The 26,051-nt window shown below is 35.3% G+C and overlaps 1 protein-coding gene across 9 annotated transcripts in view; it reads left to right on the top strand.

Annotated features, from left to right (window-relative positions):
- CLOCK (clock circadian regulator) overlaps positions 1-26,051 on the top strand; it is a 134,716-nt gene that overhangs the window by 72,463 nt on the left and 36,202 nt on the right. For 8 of the 9 annotated variants that reach the window (XM_055340836.1, XM_055340869.1, XM_055340852.1 and 5 more), the window contains 6 exons: positions 11,856-11,945; positions 17,714-17,834; positions 20,808-20,921; positions 21,051-21,169; positions 23,327-23,409; positions 24,104-24,210. In XM_055340836.1, coding sequence (XP_055196811.1) covers positions 11,856-11,945; positions 17,714-17,834; positions 20,808-20,921; positions 21,051-21,169; positions 23,327-23,409; positions 24,104-24,210 — 634 coding nt within the window. Of the gene's footprint in view, positions 1-6,065; positions 6,186-11,855; positions 11,946-17,713; positions 17,835-20,807; positions 20,922-21,050; positions 21,170-23,326; positions 23,410-24,103; positions 24,211-26,051 lie in introns of all 9 variants that reach the window. The other variant, XM_055340898.1, reaches the window with a different exon arrangement.

Consider the following 26,051-nt stretch of genomic DNA (forward strand, 5'->3'; position numbering starts at 1 on the left):
AGACCTTAAGCATTTATCTATGTCATGTATGTATGTGTAATGACCATATTCACTAAAGTATGAAGCAACATCAAGTATCTTGCAAATTAATGTTATTTTTCTGTTTATACTTTAGATGGAACAGTTAATTACCAGATTAATTAATATATATTCAGCAGAAATGTTACTATCTGAAAATTTGTTGGACTGTATATATACTTGTAGCTGTGCTTAACATCTGAAAATACCTGAGCACTTTTCACATATTAACTCAATGAATATTCACAATAATCTAAATAGTCTGTTAGTATTCTTTCTTACTTTCCTCATTTGGAAATCGATGAGCAAAGGGATTATGTTACCCAAAGTAACAAGAGTTAGTAAGTAGCTCAGTAGCTCAGTAAGTAGCTCAGCTAGGATTCACTGCAGCCTCTGATCTTCATGGCCTGAGCCTCTGTGCACACTGAAACTTCTTTTCAGTGAAAGCTAGCCAAAGAACAGACCTTTTAGCTTAAAAACCAGCAATTAGCTCTTTAAATTAGTGGACACTTAATTTATAAACCAAATAATAGTTTCTAATATTAAGATTTTTTTTTCCTCTAAAAGGTAAGTGTTCTGCTATAACAAAAATATTTTATTACTTCTAAAGTTCATAAAAAAGTGGTCTGTAATAGCCTTCTGATCATTTACTCATCACTAAACTCATTAACATTGTCCAAAATTACTGTGTTAGATATAAGTAACATGCTTATGAAGAGTACATGCACACGAACTAATGTTTATTTTTTTAAAGATTTTATTTATTTATTCATGACAGACACAGAGAGAGAGAGAGGGAGGCAGAAACACAGGCAGAGGGAGAAGCAGGCTCCATGCAGGGAGCCTGACGTGGGACTCGATCCCCGGTCTCCAGGATCACACCCCAAGCTGAAGGTGGCGCTAAACTTCTGCGCCACTGGGGCTGCCCTAAACTAATGTTTAAACAGAGAAAGGAAATAGCTCATTTAATTGCTTCTTAATTTTTATTTTATAAACTCAGTGCAGTGATTTAATAAGATCTTCTCTGTTAATCATAAAATACCCATTCTTCTTTATTGGTATGAAAAATTTCTTATAAATTCATAAACTTATATATAATATATTTCTTAATACCTTAAGATAAATTCACTAATAGGCTAAACAGTGAGGCACTGTCTTTAAATTTTCTTTACACTGGTCAGGTTTTTTTTATTTGCCAAGACACATGTAGTACCTATGTAGATAATTATCAAAAATAAATAAATCTAGAGATTATAACATTGTAATATGCAACCGAGAAAACTTCAACATATTAAAAATTTGAAAATATAAATTGTCTTATTATACTCACAGCTTTTTAGATTACATTCCTAAAAAGTGTTACATTTGTTTATTTATTAATGTGTTAAAGACATTTTTGCTTTTTAGTATTAACTATATATTCTGCATATTAACTATATACTATATGCCTACTATTTATTAACTGCTGTATATGTAGCATATATATATCCCAACATTACTATGCCAAGACATGTACAAGATACTAGGAGAATATGTATAAATGTGTACATATATTACAACCGTGGTCCAACTAACCTGCTTGTGTTACAGTTGGCTATTTGTGTTGATCAGATTATAGATCAGCAGTCTTGATATCATTTTCAGCAGAATTTTAAATATAGGCATTATCTTGGAATATTAGAATTGCTAGTAGAAGAGATTAAATCATTCAGCTCATTTTATTTATGAGGCCCAGAGAAGTTGTAATTTGTCCAAGGTCAGGTAGCTAATTAATGAAAGAACTGGGAAACATAACTTATGTGTTGACTGTTTCTCACCTATTCTCCATTGCTACCTGTCCCTCTCCCTTTTATCTTTGTTGCCTTTGGAATATTCCTTTTTATCCTTGGGAGGGAGGAAGTTGGTTTGAGGGTAGTCAAGGAATTCAGGACAATTTAGCTTGATCAGATCTTTCCAGAAAGTCCTGTCTATGTGAAGTAATCTCCGTGTCTGAAGCTCATTCCCCTTGGCAGCTGGCCATTCTCTCCAGTAATTTACAAGGGAAGGGCTAGTGCCCTGTCAGCCACATCTTAGATACAAATGCACAAGGAAGTACTGTCCTCTTCCCTAGAACTTCCAGTCTTCCCCAGATCAAACATTGAATAAATAATAAGGATTTACACAGTTCTTTTATTGTGGGCCAAGTAGATGTCAAATAGGAAGGCACGGAGTTTTTTTTTTTTTAAGTTTTCATTTTAATTCCAGTTAACATATAGTGTTATATTAGTCATAGGTGTACAATATAGTGATTCAGCAATTCTGTACATTACCTGGTGCTCATTAAAAGTGCACTCCTTAGTCTTTGTCACCTGTTTAACCCATCCCCTTACCCACTTCTCCTCTGGTAACCATCAGGTTTCAACAATTAAGACTCTGTTTCTTGGTTTGTCTCTCTTTTTTCCCTTTGCTCATTTGTTTCTTAAATTCCACATATCAGTGAAGTCATTTGGTATTTATCTTTCTCTGACTGACTTATTTCACTTAGCATTATACTCTCTAGCTTTATCCATGTTGTTGCAAATGGCAAAAATTCATTTTTTATGGCTGAATAATATTTCATGATATATATGTGTATGCCTATGTATATGCCTATGTATAGGCATATATACACACACACACACACACACACACACACACACACACACACCACACCGTACCCATTCATCAGTCGATAGACACTTGGCCTACTTCCCTATCTTGGCTGTTGTAAATAATGCTGCTATAAACATCAGGGCACACATAGCCCTTTGAATTAGGGTTTTTGAATTTTGTGGATAGATAACCAGTAGTGTGATCGCTGGATCATGGGGTAGTTCTATTTTTAACTTTCTGAGGAACTCTGATACTGTTTTCCACAGTGCATTCCCACCAACAGTGCAGGAAGTTTCTTTTTTTCTCCACATCCTCACCATCACCAGTTGTTTCTTGTGTTGTTGGTTTTAGCCGTTCTGACAGGTGTGAGGTGATAGCTCATTCTAGTATTGATTTGCATTTCCCTGATGGTAAGTGATGATGAGCATCTTTTCATGTGTCTATTGGTCATCTGTATGTCTTTGGAGAAATGTCTGTTCTTGTCTTCTGCCCATTGTTTAATTGGATTATTTGGTTTTATAAGTTTTTTATGTATTTTGGGTGCTAACCCTTTATCAGATACATCATTGTAAATATCTTCTCTCATTCCATCAGTTTCCTTTTAATAGTTTTGTTGATTATTTTTGCTTTTGTTTCTCTTGCCTCAGGGGACCTATCTAGAAAAAATTGCTATGGCTGATGTCAGAGAAGTTAAATACCTATGCTCTCTTCTAAGATTTTTAGAAGGTCTCATATTTAATCTTTAATCTATTTCTAATTTATTTTTGTATATGGTATAACATACTGGTCCAGTTTCATTCTTTTGCATGTTGTCCAGTTTTTCCAACAGCATCTGTTGAAGAGACTGTTTCCCATTGGATATTCTTTCTGGCTTTGACGAAAATTGACAATATAATTTTGGTTTATTTTAGGGTTTTCTGTTCTGTTAATCTGTATGTCTGTTTTTGTGCCATTACCATACTGTTTTGATTACTACAGGTTTGTAATATAACTTGAAGTCCAGAATTGTGATGCCTCCAGCTTTGCTTTTCTTTTTCAGGATTACTTTGGTTATACAAGGTCTTTTGTTCCATACAAACTTTAGGATTGTTTGTTCTAGTTCTGTAAAAAAAAATGTTCTTGGTATTTTGATAGGGATTGTATTAAATGTGTAGACTGCTTTGGGTAGTATGGACATTTTAAACAATATTTACTCTTCTAATCCATGATTATGGCATGTCTTTCCATTTCTTTGTGTCATTTTCCATTTCTTTCATAAATGTCTTATAGTTTTCAGAACATAGGTCTTTCATCTCTTGGTTAGCTTTATTCCTAGGTATCTTACTATTTTTGGTGCAATTTTAAACGAGATTGTTTTCTTAATTTCTCATTCTGCCCATTCATTATTGATATCTAGAAATGCAACAGATTTCTGTAGATTGATTCTGTATCTTGTGACTTTACTGAACTTGTGTATCAGGTCTAGCAAAATGTTGGTGGAGCCTTTTGGGTTTTCTGTCTACAGTATCATGTCCTATGCAAATAATGAAAGCTTTACTTCTTCCTTACAGATTTGAATGCATTATATTTCTTTTTGTTGTCTGATTGCTGTGGCTAGGACTTCCAGTACTATGTTGAATAAAAGTGGTGAGAGTAAGTAGCCTTGTGTTGTTCCTGACCTTAGGGGAAAAACTCTGTTTTTCCTCATTAAGGATAAGTCTTTTGGGTTTTCTATATATAGTATCATGTCAACTGAAAATAGTCAAAGTTTAACTTCTTCTTTGCCAAATTGAATGCCTTTTATTTCTTTTTCTTGGCTCATTGCTATGGCTAGGACTTCCAGTACTATGCTGAATAAAAGTGGTGAGAGTGGAGAGTCTTGTTCCTGATCTTAGGGGAAAAGCTCTTAGTTTTTCACCATTAAGTATGATGTTAGCTGTGTGTTTTTCATATAAGGTCTTTATTAGGTTAAGGTATATTACTTCTAAACCCACTTTATTGAGATTTCATGAATGGATGTTGTACTTTGTCAAATGCTTTTTCTGCATCTATTGAGATGATCATATGGGTTTTATCCTTTGTCTTATTGACTCGTTGTGTCACACTGATTTGTGAATACTGAACCACCCTTGCACCCTAGAAATAAATTCCACTTGATTGTGATGAATGCTTTTTAAAATGTGTTGTTGGATTTGCTTTGCTAATATTTTGTTGAAGATTTTTGCATCTATGTTCATCAGAGATAGTCTTCTGTAGTTCTTTTCTTTTCTTTCCTTTTTTTTTTTTCTTGTAGTTTTTTAGTTGGTTTTCATATCAGGGTAAATGCTGGCTTCACAGAATGTATTTGGAAGGTTTCCTTCCTCTTCTATTTTTTGGGATAGTTTGACAAGAATAGGTATTAACCCTTCTTTAAATATTTGGTAGAATTTGCCTATGAAGCCCATCTAGGTCTGTGCTTCTGTTTGTTGGGAGTTTTTTGATTACTGATTTTATTTCTTTGTTGGTTATTGGTCTGTTCAAATTTTCTATTTTCCTGTTTCAGTTTTGGTAGGTTATGTGTTTCAGGAATTTATCCATTTCTTCTGTGTTGTCCAATTTGTTGGCATATAGTTTTTTTTATGATCTGTTGCAATTGTATTTCTGTAGTATTTATTTCTCTTCTCTCATTTGTGATTTTATTTATTTGGGTGCTTCTCTTTTTTCTTAATAAGTTAGCTAGAGGTTTATCAGTTTGACTGTTTTCAAAGAACCAGCACTGATTTCATTGATCTGCACTTTTGTTTTTTTAGTTTCTGTATCATTTATTTTTGTTCTTATCTTTATTATTTCCTTCTTTCTGCTGGTTTTCAGTTTTATTCTTTTTCTAGCTCCTTTAGGTGTAAGTTTACTTTGTTTATGAGATTTTTCTTCTTGAGGTAGGCCTATATTGCTATAAAACTTCCCCCTTAGAACTGCTTTTGCCATGTCCTGAAGGATTTCATTTTCATTTGTTTTCATGTCTTTTTAAATTTCTCTTATTTCCTAATTGACCCATTCATTGTTTAATAGCATGTTATTTAACCTCTGTGTGTTTGTGGTCTTTCCAGTTTTTTTTCTTGTGGTTGACTTCTAGTTTCATAGAGTTGTGGTAAAAAAAAAAAATGCATGGCATGACTTCAGTCTTTTTTAATTTGTTGAGTATTGTTTTTGACTTAATATGTGATCTGTTCTGGAAAATGTTCTGTGTGCATATAAAAAGAATGTGTAATTCTGTTTTAGGATGGAATGTTCCAAATATGTCTATAAAATCCATCTCACCCAGTGCTCATTCATAGCCATCGTTTCCTTGTTGATATTTTGTTTAAATGATCTGTGTATCAATGTAAGTGGGGTGTTAAGTCCCCTACTATTATTGTATTATTATCGATTAGTTCCTTTATATTTGTTTTTTTTTAAAGTAGGCTCCATGCCCAGCGTGGAGCCCAACGTGGTGCTTCAACTCATGACCCTGAGATCGAGACCTGAGCTGAAATCAAGTTGGACACTTAACCTCCTGAGTCACCCAGGCGCCCCTTTATGTTTGTTATTGTTTTATGTATTTGAGTGCATAAATACTCACAATTGTTACATCTTTTTGTTGGATTGTCCCCTTTTTTATTATATAGTGTCTTTCTTTGCCTGTTGTTCCAGGAAAATAAATGTTCTTGTTTAAAAAAATAAAGATTTTATTTTTAAATATTCTCTACATCCAGCATGGGGCTCAAACTCACAACTCCAAGATCAAGAGTCACATGCTCCACTGACTCAGCCAGCCAAGTGGTCCACTCTTTGTTTTAAAGTCTAATTTGTCTTAGAATAGTATTGCTCTTCTGGCTTTCTATTTTTTTTTCCAAATTTTTATTTAAATTCCTGCTAGTTAACATATAGTTAGTTTCAATCTTAGATTTTAGTAACTCATAACCTACATACAACACCCAGTAGTCATGACAGTGAGTGCCCTCCTTAATGCCCGTTATGTGTTTAGTACCTTCCCCTCCAATAACTGTCAGTTTGTTCTTTATAGTTAAGAGTCTGTTTCTTGGTTTGCCTCTTTCTTGACATCCATTTGCTTGATAAGTATTTCTCCATCCCCTCACTTTAAATCTACAGGTGTCTTCAGGTCTAAAATCTTCTGATTGGATCCTTTAGTCCATTAACTTTCAAAGTAATTATCAATAGATATGTATTCGTTGCCATTTTATTACCTGTTTAGTGATTGTTTCTGAAGATTTTCTCCGATCCTTTCTCTCTGATAGTTTGCTGGTTTTCTCTAGTGATATATTTGGTTGTATTTCTCTTTATTCTATGCATATTTATTAGTGGCTTTTGATCTGTGGTTGTCATTAGGTTTGTATATAACATCTGCATGTAGCAGTTTATATTAAGTTGATGGTTGTTTAAGTTTGAACCAATTCTTTATACCTCTCCTCCCCATGTTCTAGGTATATGGTATCATATTTTACATCCTTTTATTGTGTGAGTTCCTTGACTGATATTTTATAGAAATATTCATTTTTACTGAGTTTCCTACCTTCACTTGTCACTTTTGGTCTTTCTTTTCCACTCAGTTTTCCCTTTAATATTTCTCGCAAGGCTGGTTTACTGGTCATGAACTCCTTTAGTTTTTGTCTGGGAAAACTGTTTCCCCCCCCCCCCCCCCCGGGAAACTCTTTATCTCTTCTTCTGTTCTGTTCTCTAGCCATGTTGAATAGAGTATTCTTGGCTGCAGATTTTTCCCATTCATTACTTTGAATATATCATGCCCACTCCCTTCTGGCTTGGAAAGTTTCTGTTGAAAAATACTTTGCTGGCTTTAGGGGGCTTCCTTTGAATGTAAAAAAAAAACAAAAAACTTTTATCTTGCTGCTTTAAAATTTTTTCTTTATCACTATATTTTGCCATTTTAATTACAGTATGCTTTGGTGTGGATCTGCTTTTGTTGATTTTGTTGAGGATTCTCTGTGCTTCTTGGATCTGGATATCTGTTTTCTTCCCCAGATTTGGGAAATTTTCAGCTATTATCTCTTCAAATAAATTTTCTGCCCCCTTTCTCCTCTTCTGGGACTCCTATAATACAAATGTTACTGTGTTTGATGGAGTCACTGAATTCCATAAGTCTATTTTCATTTTATGTAATTCTTTTTTCTCTCTTTTGTTCAGCTTGATTACTTTCCATTACTCTGTATTCTAGGTCCTTCGTTTATTCCTCTGCTTCTGCAGTCCTGCTGTTCATTGCACCAGGTGTATTTCTCGCTTCATTTATTGAGCTCTTTATCTCTGCTCTGTTATTTCTTATCTCTGTGTTGAGGGTCTCGCTGATGTCTTCCACTCTTTTCTAAAGTCTGGTGAATATATTTAGGATCATAACTTTAAATTTTCTATCAGTCATGTTACTTATATCAGTTTTACTTAGATCTCTGGCTGTGGCCTTGTCCTTTTCTTTCATTTGGGAAAAATTCCTCTGCCTTCTTATTTTGTATAAATCTCTGCCTGCTTCTCTGTGTTAGGAAAGTCAACTTTGTCTCCTGTTCTTGAGGGTAATGGCCTTATGAAGAAGAGGTCTTGTCGTGCCCTGCTGGGTAGTAACACCTCTTCCCCAGAGGCTGGCCCTTCAAGGAGTATCTCCAATGTGTGCTTTGTATGCTCTGCTGTTGTGTCCTGGCTGCTTTATCCTTCAGGCCAGTTGTCTGCAGAGATTTTCTTTACCTGTTGTGAAATGAAATCTGTTACTACCACCAGTGGAACTGAGGCCCTGCAAGACTCCTGGATAGGGAGATGTGGTGTGGACAAGAGTTTGGGCTGGTTTTCTGTGGGAGGGGGGCCATCACACTGGGACTGATGCAGGCATGTCTGGGAAAAGCAGTTTTTCTGGAGCACAGGAAGGTGGGGTTTGGTGTAAGCAAGTTAGGTAGCGAGTGTTGGGCTGCACTGATTCCCACAGGTGGCTGTGTGCTTAGACTGAGGGGTGGGAGAGGAAGATGGTGCCTGCCAGTCCTTTGAACCTGGTGGGGTCTTTCTGTGAATGCTCTCTGAGACACACTCTAAAATGAACAAATAATCTCCTCACTGTGTGCCCCAGGTGCTCATCAGGTCACTGTTTCCACACTATGTGTCCACAGGCTGTGTGCCCTGCCTTTTTCCCCAATGTCCTAAGACTCTCCCTGAGCCAAACCTGCTACTAATCAGGTGTTAAGCCCTGCTGGTTGCCAGAACTCATGAAATTTGGCCCCTCTCACTTTCTAAGCCAGTTGCTATGGGAATTTATTTTTCCCATGCACTCACCTGTGTGCTGGTCTGTCTTTTGCCAGTCTCTGCTACTGGGGCTCTCTCCCTACTGCAGTAGCCCATCTTTTTCACTGCCCCTCAGCACTTCCTACCTTCTTCATGATGGTGTCTTCTCTACGTTTAGTTATGGAGTTTGCTGTGCCAGTCTTTAGATGAATTTCTGGGGTACTTAGGATGATTTGATAGTTAACTAATTGTATTTGTGGGACAAGGTTGAGCCTAGGGTCCTCCTACTCTGTCATCATCTTTGAAGACAGTTTTAACTAATGAACTCTTTCCATTACATCATCTAGTACTGGGGAAAGGACTAAGTTTCACCAGCTTCCGTCTTGGGAGTAGGATGTCCTTCCCTGCCTTACTTTCTGTTCTATCTCTCTAATCTTCCTCCTTAAGGCCCTCTTCAAGACCCCTTTAGCTTTTGCTGTACTCATCCATTGTGCTCAGAATTGCATCCCTCCACTCACAAGAAGTCTGGGCCCTGGGTCCTTCTTGTGTTAAGACTTTTTGTGATATGTTGGCTCAGGCTTTTCTCTGCCTAGGCTTTGCCTGTGTTGAAGATGAAAGGGCAGGCTCTGATTCTAGCAATCGGCTTATTTCATTAAGAGTTCTGATTTCAGTTCATTCTCTTCACAGAAGAGAGGCGTATCAATTTCTAGCAAATATCCCAAGAGCAAATACAGATCACCATAGTAAATACTAATTTACTTTCAAAGATAGCACAAGCTAGCTTCACATGAAGCATGTTCTTAATACGTTTTGACTCCATTCATTATGAAATAATAATACTGGCATTATTGTAAGGAGTTTTTGTAAAAATAATTTCATTAATTTTCTTTTTTTTTTTTTAAGATTATTTACTTTAGAGAGAGAAAACCAGCACACGTGCATGGGGTGGGGGCAAGAGGAAGAGAGAGAACCTCATACAGACTCCCCACTGAGTGCAGAGCTTGATGCAGGGCTCAATCTCCCATCCCAGAGATCATGACCTGAACTGACATCAAGACTGAGCTACCCAGGCACCCCTTGAAATTTCTTAAATTACCAGCTGTTTCTCTCTCTCTCTCTCTCTCTCTCTTTCACACACACATGCACACACACATGCACACACCCTTGGCCAAGAATGGGTTTTTCTGAGCCATTCTAGAAGATAAACATCTATCAAAATAAGTTCTTTCTGAAACCCAGATAGAAGGTAAGGGGAAGTGGAGGGTGCCTTTTTCCATAGAGTCAGCAATTCTTCAACAGTTACTTAGAAGTAGAGGGAGATTGGTCTAACTCCCAGGTCCATACATTTATACTATAGGTATTTTTTTATCCACTGTGTCCCACACATCTGGTAGGTGCTTACAGATACAGTATTGAAGAAGATATATATGGTTCTTATGAGCAATTGCTATCTTTTGAGAGAGCCCTATAATTACAAAGAAATTTGAATTTATCATGGTAACTTTTTCTTTTTTTTTTTTTTAAGATTTTATTTATTCATGAGAGACAGGGGGAAAGAGGCAGAGACACAGGCAGAGACAGAAGCAGACTCCCTGCGGGGAGCCTGATGTGGGAATTGATCGGGATCCCAGGATCACCCGGGGCCAAAGGCAGACTCTCAACCTCTGAGTCACCCACGTGTCCCATGGTAACTGTTCTGATAAGCAAAGAGGAACTCCTCTTACGGTATATCTTTTCTACTGTATATCTTCAGTATTTTTCACTGGATCTTCCTCTCCTTGAGCCTGTGTATATACTTCAGTTACTTTCCTTGGTACTTGGTCCCCTCAGAATTTGTCCTTTCTCCTTTCTTCCCTCTAAAGTTCATAAAGGAGTAGTTTATAATGATCTGATTATCCACTTGTCTCTAAACTCCTTATAGTCTGTTTCACCTTACTACCAACACAACTTTTGAAAGTCACCAAAATTCATTTCTCATTTTCTTAGTCCTTATCATATTGGCTCTCATTTTACAGTGAACTATCCCTCTTCCTGCTCACTCACCTTGTCATTTCCTCTTCCTTGACGACAGTATCTTCTCTGTTCTCTGTCATTTTCTTTGGCACTTGTCCTCCTCCTCATCCCTGTGCATAGATAATTACCCTAAGGATTTGTCTTTGGCATGTTTCTGTCTTTTGCAGATTGCATTTCTTCAGCTGTGTCTGGGATTTTCAAGTGAAAATACTTTATAAAACATAAAGTACAGTATTGCTTTATTATTAAGTATTGTATCCCCTGTACCACCTTCTCTCCTGAACTCTAACTTCCTATTTCTCAATGCTTGCCCAAGTCCTTCTCTGTTCTTACTGCTACTAATGTCATTCAGATTTTCATGAACTTAAACTTATCTGATTCTTCCAAAAGCCACTGAGATTTTCCTATCTTAATTGTTTCCTCTAAATCCAGGTACATACTGCTTCTTAGACTACTTTTGAACAAAATCCTTATGTCTTTGACCTGGTATTCAAGGCCTTTCATGATCTGACCTTAGCCTACTTTTTCAGCTTAATTTCCCTTTTACTATATCCCTAGTATATCTCCTTAAGCTTCAATCAAACATCTTTTTATTAACATATCCAAAAGATGGTAATGTGTTCTTTTGTGTGTCAAAGATCTATCATTGATCATGTGTGCTTCAGATTCCAGTATCTTCAGATAAGGCAATTTTCATATAATATACATATAATAATGGTAGAACATTAAGTATCTATGTTTTAGAAGCCAGTTCTCCCATATATGACCATAGTATGATGATTTTTTCCAGAAACATTTAAAAATGCATAAAAATATGTAATAAGGTATTGTAAAGGGAAAAGCTAGCATTTGGCAGTACTCTGGAAATTGCACATTAAGTCCTTTGTCTTTTAATTGGATTTTTTTTCTATCCTGTGAAATATTTTTTTTCTTTTCACTTAACTGACCATTATGTTTAATTTCAGGCTCTTGATGGTTTTTTTTTAGCAATCATGACAGATGGAAGCATAATATATGTGTCTGAGAGTATAACTTCATTACTTGAACATTTACCAGTAAGTATCTTGTAATGTCTTTCTTACTTAATGCCTGTTTTAAATGTTCTAAAGCACAAGGAAGAGGACCTCGAGAAGTGTTGAACAGTGGTTAGACTGGGGATGAGAGCTCTAACCATGCCACTATATTCTAACCTCTGCCCTCCTTATTCTAATGCTGTTTTCATCGTTTTCCTTTTTGATCAGCATGGCGTGTTTCCTTTTTAATCAGCCTGGTGACAGTGTTGCTAAACCACTGGAAATATCTTGAGAATAACTAATTTTCTAGAGGTATTTATTCCCACTAGAGGAACTCAAATTTCTCAAAAGAATAACTTAGAATAACACACTAAGAGTTACAGAATTTTTGTGCTCTGTGCTTGAATTGAGAATTTAATAATGGCCATATTCAATTTGTATTCAATATGACTGAAAGAGTACAGAATTAGAAAAGAATCATATTGTATAATTTTGATTAGGATGGTGAATACCTGAGTTATATTTTGATGTCTGCTATTTTATCAAGGATTTATTTATTGAACATCTCCTCTGTGTCACACTCTATATTAGGTGCTGTGCTACAATTCTGTTTTTATAAATTTGAAGCTTTTATTTGAAATGTAATTGTTTAAAAAAATAAAATGTAATTGTTTTTATCTAAGATAGAACTTGAAATTACTTATAAATTACTCTTAAATTGCCCATCTCTTGAAGATTTCTAACAGTACAAAGTAAACTTCTGTAAAGGTCTCTTTCAAGAGATGAAGAGCAGTATCTTCCTCCCAGTGATTATTCTCTACCTCGTAGGTTATCAAAAGAACAGACTCCACATTTAAAAAGGCCAGATTCTCCAGCAGGGCTAGTTGAGATTGAAGTGTCTGGTCATTAATGTTTTCCCCATCAATGAAAACCCTTTTTGCCTTCACATTCTCTCTTGTTTTATTTTGTTGTTGTTTTTTTAACTTTTAATTTTAGAACTGTTTTTAGATTTACAGAAAAATGAAGAATATAGTACAGAGAGTTCCCATATGCCTCATACCCAATTTCCTCTGTTACTCATATATTCTGGATATTTTTAGTTGTTTGTGTCAGCCAAAGCTTATAGACTGGCAGGTGAATTTTTGGTCAGAGGAGATTGTTGCTGATCCAGTAGACCCATTTCATTTCCTTCTTCTTTAATAGTAGCCTTTATTAAAACGGTGCTGTTCTCCAGTTACTGTGGATACTTTCCCTCATATCACTGACATTACTGTCACAAGTATCTTTTGAGAAAATGAAATACTTATTTAGGATTAAGCATAATAAGAGAAAACAATATGTGCTTTCCTAGTTTTAGTTGTCATTAAATATTAACAAATAGTTTTAAATAATTTCTTTTAGTTTTAATATGCAACCTTTTTCTCTAAAATAGAATTTTTGCTGTTGCCTGATAAGAAAGAAACATTAGCAAATCCCCAAGTTAGGCTTTACTGTTTATAATTTAATTCTGTTGAGAAATTAAAATTTGCCATCTTAGTGATCAATATTACTTAAAATTTTTAAATTCTAATTCTGACTATAAAATTATAAAACTGATACTTTAGGTCCTGCAAAAAATATTTTTCTTAACTTCATACTTAATGAAATTAATTTAGGCACATTTTAACCTAGTTATGGCTAACAATCAGAAGGAATTTTACTGGGTTTTTTCCCCCTCTTAGTCTGACATTCTGTGACAAAGTCATAGGATCATACAACCTTAGTGTCAGAAGGGATTTTAGACCTCCTTAGCCCAGTCTCCCCTCCCTTTATGTTATCAGCAGAACGTACCCAGAGAAACTGGGCTTAATTATGTAAGAATTTAGTGAAAGTGCCAACACAAAAAGTCAGGTCTCTTTACTGGGAACTTAAAATTGGTAACACTTTACAAGTGAAGATTAATTTCCTCACACTTGTTTAAATATGTTCCTAAGAGAGAACATATTAAACTTGTAATCACATGTAATATCAGCGGGGATGATTAACCATGTTACAGAGTCCAGGAGTAAAAGTGCTGCTTTTAAGATACTTTTCCTGTCCTTTTCTGCTGTCCTTAAGGTGTTAGTTTGGAAATATAAACACAAGTATTTTTTTTAATAAAATCAGTACAGACTTTGGTATAAACAGTATGCAAAAATACAATTTAGAATTTTTTTGAATAGTTATATAGTGATTTTGAGAACTTACTTGATAGGGCTAGAATTGTTGTTCCTTATACCTGTACCTAAGGAACACAGTTGTCGTATCCAACACACTTGCCATTTTTTTTAAAGAGGAGCTTTTAGTCCCTTGTAAGCAACTTGTGTTTATATTTCCAGACTAAAGCAATTATCTGTTGGTTGTCTACTTGAAAGAGAAAGAAATTGGTAATAGTGAATAGTTTCTACTAAATGGTCACATTGACCTACTGTAGAAAAGAACAGAAAGGCCTGTATGATCCAGTAATTCCACTCTTGGTTATTTACCCAAAGAAAACACAAACATTAATTCAGAAAGATATAGGTTCCCCTGTGTTTATTGCAGCATTATTTATAATAGCCAAGCTATGGAAGCATCCCAAGTGTTCATCAATAGATAAATGGATAAAGAAAGTGTGAGACACACACACACACACACACACACACACACACACACACACACACGATGGAATACTACTCAGCCATAAAAAAGAATGAAATCTTGCCATTTGCAAAAACATAAATGTATCTAGAGGGTATTATACTAAGCGAAATAAGTCAGATAAATACCAAATAGTTTCACTTATATGTGGAATCTGAAAAATAAATGAATTTTAAAAACTTAACAGACTGTTAAATACACAGAACAAACTAGCAACCTCCAAGGAGATGGTGGAAGGGGAGAATGGATGAAATAGGAGAAGGAGATTAAGAGGCACAAACTTCTAGTTTAAGAAAAAGAAAAGAAATAGGCTGTTGATTTATGTCACATTATAATCAGTAGGGTTTATATTTCTTCATGAAAATGATTAAGAGAGATAGAAGGATCCAGATAGCTACCATTTTATTTTCTTTCCTTTGAATTGTGTTTGAGAACTAAGTGGATGGTTTGCCAGCATCAAGTATGATCAGCTTCATTTAGAGATTTTAAATGTAGTGGTTCAAGGAAAAGTTTGACACATTAATTAGTTGCCTGCTGACTCGACATTTCATATTATTAAGTATCAGAGGAAGCAAAATGGTGAGGAAGCATTGCTTGTGTCCGTACCACTGTATATTAGTCATTCATATTTTCTCTGTGAATATGAAACTTCCTATAAGTTTATAGATGGAGAAGCAGGGGTAATGTGGCTCTAATCATAATTTACTGAAATAGTAGAAAAAAATTGTAGATAAGAATAAATAATAGTAGAAAACTATAATCCTTTCCAAAATGATTATTTTCCAAAATGAAAGTTTCAGTTTTTCAAATTGGTGTCTTATTTTTTTTTAATTTTTTTTATTAATTTTTATTTATTTATGATAGTCACAGAGAGAGAGAGAGAGAAAGAGAGAGAGAGAGAGAGAGAGAGGCAGAGACACAGGCAGAGGGAGAAGCAGGCTCCATGCACCGCGAGCCTGACGTGGGATTCGATCCCGGGTCTCCAGGATCACGCCCTGGGCCAAAGGCAGGCGCCAAACCGCTGCGCCACCCAGGGATCCCTGGTGTCTTATTTTTCTGTTAATTTTTTATATTAGTATCAATGCTCGTATTACTGATATTTTGTCAATAAAAAGCAATTTTCTAGCTTTTGTTCTTAATCATGCTTGAATTTTTAGTATTATTAACTAAGGGTTTTCAGACTTTCAGAAAAATCTCAAAATACAGATATATTTTTGATATGGTTATTCCAAAGCCTTTATCAAATAATTCCTTAAACCAAAATATTTTACTGTACTAATAACTGTTATATGCAGAGCATAGTGCTAATGTGCCTTAATTTGAAGGGCAGAAGATGAAGGTGTAAGAGATAAGGCCCCTTTTTTTTTTTTTTTCAAGATTTTGGTGTTAAGAGAATGATTTTTTAAAAAAATCAGTTTCAGAGGTAGAATTTAGTGATTCATCAGTTGAATTTAACACCCAATGCTCATTACATCAAGTACTCTACTTAAAGCCCATCACCCAGTTACCCCATCCCCCACCTACCTCCCCTCCAGCAACTGTTTCCTAAAGTTCAGCATCTCTAATGGTTTGCCTTCTTTTCAATTTTCATCTTTATTTTTCCTTCCCTTCCCCTATGTCCATCTGTTTTGTTTCTTAAATTCCACATATGAGTGAAATCGTATAGTATTTGTCTTTCTCTGACTTATTTCAATTAGCATAATACTCTCTAGTTCCATCCACATCATTGCAAATGGCAAGAAGAGAATGGTTTTTTGAAGGAAATAGTTTGAGCTGATCTTTGAGAGGGTACAAACCTGTTGAAAGATGGGGGAGGGATATTCTACTTCATGGGGTGAATGTTGAGGGCTAGAGAAAAGACAAGAAAAAGAATATGAATGTATGGCTTGTATGGAGAGTAATAAAACACCCCTTCCTTACTTCCCACTAACCCCCATGTTTGTTTCTTATTGTCGTTTGAGGGTTTTGTTCTGTTTTTTTTTTTTTTTTTTTTTTACTTTTGTTTTTAACAAAATCTTTATAGGGTTTAAAATAGAAACAGTGGAAGTGCTTTGGTTGAATGTAAGTGGATAGACCCTTAGCCCAACCTACACAAGTCCTCTCATTTCCCTTGCCCTTCACCCCTTCCTCCATAGTTCTTAAGATACCACTTCACTCTTCCCAGGATTCCATGAGGCAGTTTGAAAATGTAGAAAAACTGAGTGGACTAGCTTTGATAGGAGGTGTGAAGTCACTGAAGTTTTGTCAATGGTGTTTTTTTATTATTATTATTTTTATATATTTATGTGAGAGAGAGGGAATGTAGGTGTGTGCATGAGTCAGGGGGAAAGGGCAAAGGGAGAGGGAGAAGCAAACTCCCTGCTAAGCAGGGAGCCTGATATAGGGCTGGATCCCAGGACCTTGGGATCATGACCTGAGCCGAAGGTAGACACTTAACCAACTGAGTTACCCAGGAGCCCTTTGTCAGTTTTTTTTTAGGTATAGGAACTATCTTAATCATTTTTGATTCCACAGCCATGGCACATCATTGTTGGTTACTAAATCATGGTTAAAGCCATATTTTTAGCAAGAATTGTAATGCTTAGCATACTACTTGCCTTTTTTGTTATCTAAAAACAGGACTTTTGACAACAAGATACAGGATATATGACTGGAAAAAGTGAGGTGAAAAAGAAATGACATACTAGACAGTTGAAATAACAAACACCAGAATCAAACCTCCTCTTCACTTAGGCAGTGGCTAGTGCTTTGGTACTTTGTATAGTGTACACCACCATAATTTAGGAGAGGTTTAGACATATGGTAATAAGGCTGTTTCTTATAGCCAAAGATTTTTTCTAATAAACTTTCTGAATCCTGTTATATATTAAATTTGGTGAAACTCATCTTTGGAAATAATTTATCAGATTTTCAAAGTCATATTGATCATAGATCTGATGACACTAGTATCAGGCATGGAGGTCATGTTAACCTTCATTCCACCTTCTATTGTTTTTTGAGTTGTGCTCTATAACTTGGCATTGTCACTTTTTATGGATATTTGAAAGTTAGCCATATGTTCATGTGATATTTAAAAAATGATGATACACTTTTAAAATAAATATACCTTGAATCACTAAAATTATTTTATTTTTTAAAAATTTCTTTTTCAGTCTGATCTTGTGGATCAAAGCATATTTAATTTTATCCCAGAAGGGGAACATTCAGAAGTTTATAAAATGCTCTCTACTCATCTGCTGGAAAGTGATTCCTTAACCCCTGAATATTTAAAATGTAAGTAGTAGCTATCAAGCAAAAAGTTAAATGCTTTTGTTTGCATTTTCCTTTACTTTTGTAAGTTTTAACTAACACAGACATGTCTAACCAAATTAACACATAGCATTATTCCATATACCACATTAGATCCTTTTTAAGTATTAATATATATATATATATATATATATATATATATTAGAATTATGACTATATTAAAAATCTGAAATCTCTTTCCGGGTATACTGAAATCTCATCTTTTTTGTTACAGTAGTTTAACTATAAAAGTATACTTTACACAAAAATAGAACTTGGCAATAAATTTTAAAAAATATTTTTGTATGTAATGAGAAAAAAATTAAAATATTCTCATTTTCATCACTAATCAGTTGAACATCAAAACTGTGGAAAAAATAACTTCCCTGTTTCAGAATATTAAGTAAGGGAAATTGCTTTATTAACTAAACAGAATTAAGTTATCATTTATTGAATGTATTTAACGTGCCTGGAACTTGTGCTGTATCATAAAATTGCCAAGAATGTGAAAAATAGTTCTTACCTTTAAGAAGTACAAAATACTGTGGTATAATCAAACACCTCTTGTAGATTCATTTGACTGATTTGATCAGAATATCTCATTTTCTTCACTAAATTACACCTTGTTTATCTGAAATTGTTATAAAACAGTTTAGTGTTTAATCACTATAGAGGCCAGCTATAGAAGCCAGTTATAGGTGTATAAATAGTGTTTGACTTCATGGCATTGCTTGAAGTAAATATATAGAGCAAAGAGAGAAGAAAGCTGGAACTCTGGGACCTAGCAGTAGGTGGACAGAGGAGAAAAGGTCTACTTTAGAGACCTTCCTAAGGGCAGAATTGGCTAGAGAACTGAATGCAAGCAAGCCTTTGGCAGAAAGATAGTGCTTAGATTTCTGCTTCCAACAGTACTTTTTGATAGAGAAAAGCTTTAATTAAATGACTTCCTGATTCTCTAGTTAAACAATTGATATACAAAAAAAAGTATTCATGCCAGAGGAGAAATGTGATATAAAATGGGAAATTGATTAGAAAATTCAGGATTCTGTAAGCTGTTCGTTTGGGCCATAATGAAGGTGGGGTACAAGTGGTATGATTTGTGTTCAGAGAAGGAAATAAAGCTTAATATTAATAGTCCGTCCTAAGGAATTTGATTTTTACTTTTTATATAGCGAGGAGCCAGTGAAAGGGGATTTGTAAAAAAGTGGTCTGAAAATATATATCTCAGGAGGAAAATTTTGAAAGTACCAGACTGGAGGTAAGAATAGCAAAAGAGGGCAGCCCGGATGACTCAGTGGTTTAGCGCCACCTTTGGCCCAGGGCATAATCCCGGAGACCTGGGATCGAGTCCCATGTCAGGCTCCCCAAAGGGACCTTACTTGTCCCTCTGCCTGTGTCTGTGCCTCTATCTCTCTCATGAATAAATAAATAAAATCTTTAAAAAAAAAAAACAGCAATAGAAGTAAGAGTGGAAAGGAAAGCCTATATGAGTGTTGAGTAGATAAACTCAAGAGGACTTGTTATTAGACACAGGTAACCACGTGGCTAGGGATCATCAGTGGGGAAGGTTTTAGGAAGAAAATAGTTAGATTTTGAATCTGTTGAGTTTGATAAGAAAACCATTCATGGTAATGACAGAAGGGTATGAATTAAGTGCTGTGAGCAGAAATAGGCATTACTAGTCCTTGAATGCTAGAATGATGATGAAGGTAATATTAGTCTTAAGAGTAGTAGGCAAGATTGAATTTGAATGGCAAGGGTGTAGAAGCTTAAAGAATACATTCTGTAGTTACCTGGATGCAGAGTAATTTGTCTACTAAATTGGTGGTACTGGATATTGGAAAAAAATGACTAATGAGAGCTTCATTGTTGAAATAAATAGCAGGTCCTGGTGACAAATTAGTTTGGGGACATGGGATAGGTGGAGAAGAGACCAAATTGATAGGGTTTCTAACTGGGAAGATAACATACATAGGACAAAGGGGAGCAGCTGGTTTAGAAGAAAGAGGAATAAATTAACTTCCAGATATTTTGAGTTTAATCTACTTGGTGGGGCAGTCAAGTAGAAATGTCCTAAAGCAATAGTGATACGAGACTTGGTCTTACATAAAGTGTTAGAATTAGGAAGAGAGATTTAGGAGACAATAAATTTTACCAAAGCCAATAAGTTTATAAGAGATAGTGAAAGATAAAAATAAATAGAACTTTTGTGAATGCCCATAGTTTGAAAATAGATTGACAGAGGGTTTATAGATGCAGTTATTGTAGGAAGGTAAGTTTCGTGTTACGGGGATGAAGACCTAATGAGTTTTAAAAGAGGTAGAAACAAGGAAAGATCATTGAAATCAACAATTTTAGAAACAATGAGGAAAGATCATTGAAGTTAACAATATAAATGTTGGTGATCTTCAGAAGAGCAATTTCTTCAGAGGTGTAAGGACTTAAACCAAATTTCATGAGGAAAACTAGAGCACATGGAAACTAGAGCACATAATAAAAAGGAAGATCTATGATCTAAAAAGAATAGCATGAAAAACGCTTTGTTCAAGATGGAAAGACCTGGACAAATTTAAAAGTGAAAGTAAGGAGCCAAAGAAGAGAAGATAAGGATGCTAAAGGAATGAATGACAGTGGTGTCCTAGAGAAGGTAGGAAAGACTATTCAAGGTAGAGAGAAGCATTAGCTTTGTAATGGGAAGCAAAACCTTTCTTTGATAGGAGTGAGGAATGAGAAGGAAGGACAGATAAGAGTGGGGAAACAGTTGCTTATATCGGGAAATCTGTCTTCTCTATTAAGAACAAGGTTCCATCATCTTCTAAAGATATTCTACTTTTATGTACTAAATAAAATGTCATTGAGGACTTATGGTGGAGAAAAGAGTGATTATAAACTTACACAAATTTTATCATCTTATAATCATGATAAGTCACAAATATATCACATTTTTTCTCATTTCAGCAAAAAATCAATTAGAATTCTGTTGTCATATGCTTCGAGGAACAATAGACCCAAAGGAGCCATCTACCTATGAATATGTGAAATTTATAGGAAATTTTAAATCCTTAAACAGTGGTAAGTTAAAAATATAGTGAATTTTAACTTGGTATTTCTTTTAAGCTTTTAAAGATGCAGATGTTTGAACATCAGTAAAAACTAGATTTTACTGGAGTAACTGATGATATCTATTTCTTATTGTTTTAGTATCCACTTCAGCACACAATGGTTTTGAAGGAACTATACAACGCACACACAGGCCATCTTACGATGATAGAGTTTGTTTTGTAGCTACTGTGAGATTAGCTACACCTCAGTTCATCAAGGTATGTTTCTGATTGTTTTCTGAAGAGGATTCCACTTCATAATATAAAAACTATCTTTGTTGTTTCCAAAATAACTGAGATTTCTTACATTGAAGTGGTAGTGATCATGACTCCTTAAATATACATGGTCATGATAAGTTTTTTCTTTTGTTTAATTTAAAATTAATGAACATACAGTGTATTATTAGTTTTGCAGGTAGAGTTTAGTGATTCATCATTTGAATATAACACCCAGGGTTCATTACATCAAGTGCCCTCCTTAATGCCCATCACCCAGTTACCCCATTCCCCCACTCACTTCACCTCCAGCAACCCTCAGTTTGTTTCCTAGAGTTAAGAATCTCTTATGGTTTATCTCCTTCTCTCATTTCATCTTTATTTTGGGTTATCAATGCACTCATTAAATTGTAACTAATTTAAAAATATATCTCCTTGCAGTTAACCAGTGGTTATATATCACCACCATCCTGCTTTTGTACAAAATTTCAGGGTACTTTTTGAATAGTTCACAATCCGCATTAAAGGGGAAAGGCCAAAAATCTAAGTAATTTTTAAGGATTGCTTTTGAAATTCTCTTTTGAAAAATGTAAGTGGCCTTTTACTGGATATAATTTACCTTTTCAGTTTTAAAATTCAGTTAAATTTATTTTATTCCCTGGGACCCAAGAAGTAGATGATTAAATGAGTGGGAAAATGAAAGAGTTCAATCCCTAGAAAGTGGCTTGAAATAAGCCACACTAAGGTTTTAAATTTAGGGAGATACCATATTCTAGGACAGAATGCTGAAATAGCAGAGAATCTTAATCTAGTCTTGCTCTGCTTGTTCTGTTCTTAGGATTTAATAGCAATGGCTAACATTTGGTGAGTGCTGCATACTTCACGTGTATTATTTAACTCTTGTAGCAACTTTGTAAGATGCTAGTATGGTCCTCATTTTATATATAAAGAAACTGAGGCTTGAGGAAGTTATGTTACTTGTTCAGAGTTGCAGCTGATAAGTGGCAGAACTGAGATTGATTCTAATTCCCATTCTTTCAAAGCCCAAGCTCTTAATTCACTACATTGTGCTACAGAAGGTCATTCAAGGACACAGAGAAGGTTTGAATACATTGCTGAGTATGACTAGGGTCTAGGGTTACTGTGTGTGGAGAGGGTAGGGATATTAGGAGATGAGATTAGAAAAGCAAGCAGAGTCCAGAAATGAAAAGTGTTTCATTATTGTTTCTCCATGATAAAGATTTTAAACTTTATCCTAACCAAATGAAATATCATGGAAGTTTTTATGCAGAGAAGTTATAATCATACTTGAGTATTAGAAGGTAATTATGGCCAGAAAAGAAGATGAGTTATAAAACAAGGAGACTTGTCTGGGGAGAAGCATTGGCAATAATATGAGCCAGTGATGGCAAGTCTATAGTAAGTAAGTGATGGCAAGTATAGTAAGACCATGAAAATAGATAGGATCAAACATTTCTTTTTTTCAATTTAGAACATAAAATTGAAAGGGATTGGTAAGAGCCATTAAGGTGATTTTTAAAAGGGGAAAATGAGAGTGTGTTGTGACTATCAGATTTCTAGACTGATGGCACAACACAGGTATGCCTCCAGTAATGAGATGCAAAACTGTGTGAGTATGAGGAGTAAGGCAGTTAGTTCATTTTAGGACATGTTGAGTTTGTGATGCGTGGAGACATCCAGATAGAAATACAGAACTGTAGTTCAGGAGAGAGATCTGAATTTAAAATTAGGGTTTTAAAGGCATGTGAGTGAATAGAGAAATATGTTGAGTGAGAAATACTCCCCCAGAAGTCTACATCTGTTTATTGCCACATTCTTTTTTTTTTTTTTCTTTGACAGAGCACAAGCAGGGGGAGTGACAGGCAGAGGGAGAAGCAGACTCCTCTTTGAGCAGGGTGTCTGATGCGAGGCTCGATCCCAGGACCCCGGGATCATGACCCCTGCAGAAGGCAAATGTTTAACCAACTGAGCCACCCAGGCGCCCCACCACAGTCTTTAATACTAGAAATTTAAAATGTGATTAAAAAATAATTTAGGGGAAAATTATCTAATGATGACTTTCATAGCTAACAATATTTAGGATTCTTCCAAAGGGCACAGAACAGTACTTCTAAATTTTAATTATTAATTTGCTTGTAGGAAATGTGCACTGTTGAAGAACCTAATGAAGAGTTTACATCTAGACATAGTTTAGAATGGAAGTTCCTATTTCTAGATCACAGGTAATTTCATTTTAAATTCAATAAAAAGCTAAAAGTCATATAACTTGAAATTAATGGGTTTCAAGGACAAACTTTTTTTAATCCAATGTTCAAATCCATCATCCATTTTTCAAAAACTAAAGATTCTGCTAACACTGATTTCTTTTTTTAAAGATTTTTTTTAGTTTTTATTTTTAAAAGATTATTTATTCGTTTGAGAGAGAGCGAGTGAGTGAGTGAAAAGACAAGGAGTGGGTGGGGCTGTCAGAGGGAGAGGGAAAAGCAGACTCCCTGCTGAGCAGAGAGACCAACTCCTGCTTGATCCCCGGACCCTGGAATCATGACCTGGGCCAAAGGCAGGTGCTTAACTGACTGAGCCACCCAGGCACCCCAAGATAGATATATATATGGATAGATAGATAGATATTTAACTTGTTTAAGATAGAGAGAGAGCACATGTGTACAACCAGGAGGGGGAGGTGTCTGTGTAGAAGGAGAGGGAGAGAAAGAATATCAAGCAGACACCCGACAAAGTGTGGAGCCCAATGACATAGGACTCCATCCCACCACCCTGAGATTGTGACCAGAGCCGAAACCAAGAGTCTTATGCTCAGCCAACTGACCCACCTAGGCAACCCCCAAAAACTGATTTCTAGTTGAGGAATTTCTTACTATGGAAAAAGTTTTAATACTGATTGTTTTATATGTAATTTAGGGCACCACCTATAATAGGATATTTGCCATTTGAAGTTCTGGGAACATCAGGCTATGATTACTATCATGTGGATGACCTAGAAAATTTGGCAAAGTGTCATGAGCACTGTAAGTAGATTTTAATATTTCTGGTGATAATTACTGCTTTTAGTCAAGTAAATAGTATTATTAATAGAAGGTGGTAAAATGCAGACTTGTAACCATTTTTTTAGTTTTGAAAAATACTGGAAGTTTTTTTTTTTTTTTTTGAAGACTTGACTTTATAACCAATCCAGTAGGAATCCTAGCTCAAACTTAAACTTCTTCCTGTTTTACATATTTTAATCTATAATAGTAAGTACAAGTTTATAATATGGCATCTAATAAACTTTGTTTTTGAAATAAGTTCTACAACTGGAGTAAGAGAAGTAGATTCCTTTGGAAATTGTAATAGTATGTCAAAATATTATAACACTGTTTCTTAGTTTTGATATCCAGTCATGTAAGTTTGCAGGAGGCAGGTACACATTAAAAAAAACTCTTAGAAAGCACATAGTGAGTGCTTAATGTTACCTGCCATTATGGTTATTAGTAGCAGGAACATTAGCATCTCATTGTGCCTGGCTGACATTACTCTAAACAATTTATATACATTATCTCCATTATTCATCACCAGAATTCTAGAAAGTACATATTATTATTACCTCCATGAGTAGACTAAGGCACAGTAAAACCAAGTAATTTACTCAAATTCCCACAATCCATTGGTGGCAGAAACAGGATTAGAGTCTAGACTGTTTACCAAATGCTGTTCCTTCTTTGTTTCAGAAGTTTGCTTTAATGATGTTTTATTTGCTTCTCTGATTCTCCCCCCAAATCCTACCCTCTTTAACTGTCCTCTAAAGCTTATAATTAGATGTTTAAGATACTACCATGATGCCTTAGGTTGGTGTAGTAAGCCTCTGTATGAAAATAAATCATGTTCCATAACAGCATCAATCAACTAAATGGAAGATTTCAGAGTAAAGTTCTTTCAGCACAAAAAACAAAAAACAACATTATTCACCCCAGGTATTTTGGCTTTCTTTTTCAACAATCTTTTGGCTATTTGGGTCTTTTCTGGTTCATACAAATTTTAGGATTGTATGTTCCAACCCTGTGAAATAAGCTGATGGTATTTTGATAGGGATTGCATTGAGTATAGAGATTGCTCTATGTAGACATAGACATTTTAACAATATTCTTCTAATCCATGAGCATGGAATGTTTTTCCATTTCTTTGTGTCTTCCTCAGTTTCTTTCATGAGTGTTCTATAATTTTGGTTTGTTTTTTTGTTTATTTTTGTTTTTTTAGATTTTATGTATTTGTGAGAGACACAGAGAGAGACAGAGACACAGGCAGAGGGAGGGAGAAACAGGCCCCCTGTGTGGAGCCTGGTGTGGGACTCGATCCCAGGACCCCGGGATCATGCCAGGTGGAAGGCAGATGCTCAATGACTGAGCCACCCAGGCGTCCCTCTATAGTTTTCTAAGTACAGATCTTTTGCCCCTTTGGTTAGGTTTATTCTTTAGGTATCTTATGGTTTTGGGTGTAATTGTAAATGGGATTGACTCCTTTATTTCTCTTTCTTCTGTCTCATTGTTAGTGTATAAAAATGCAACTGATTTCTGGGCATTGATTTTATATCCTGCCACTTGGCTAAATTCCTGTATGCATTGTATCAATTTTGGGGTCAAGTCTTTTGGGTTTTCCATACAGAGTATCATGTCATCATCTGCAAAGAGGGAAAGTTTGGCTTCTTTGCTGATTTGGATGCCTTTTATTTCTTTTTGTTGTCTGGCTGCTGAGGCTAGGACTTCTAGTAGTATGTTGAACAGCAGTAGTGAGAGTGGACATCCCTGCCATCTTCCTGACCTTAGGGGGAAAGCTCTCAGTTTTCCCCCATTGAGAATGATATTCACTGTGGGCT

This window comes from Nyctereutes procyonoides, unplaced genomic scaffold (genome assembly GCF_905146905.1).
Source record: "Nyctereutes procyonoides isolate TBG_1078 unplaced genomic scaffold, NYPRO_anot_genome, whole genome shotgun sequence".
In the NCBI taxonomy this organism is placed as follows: domain Eukaryota; kingdom Metazoa; phylum Chordata; class Mammalia; order Carnivora; family Canidae; genus Nyctereutes; species Nyctereutes procyonoides.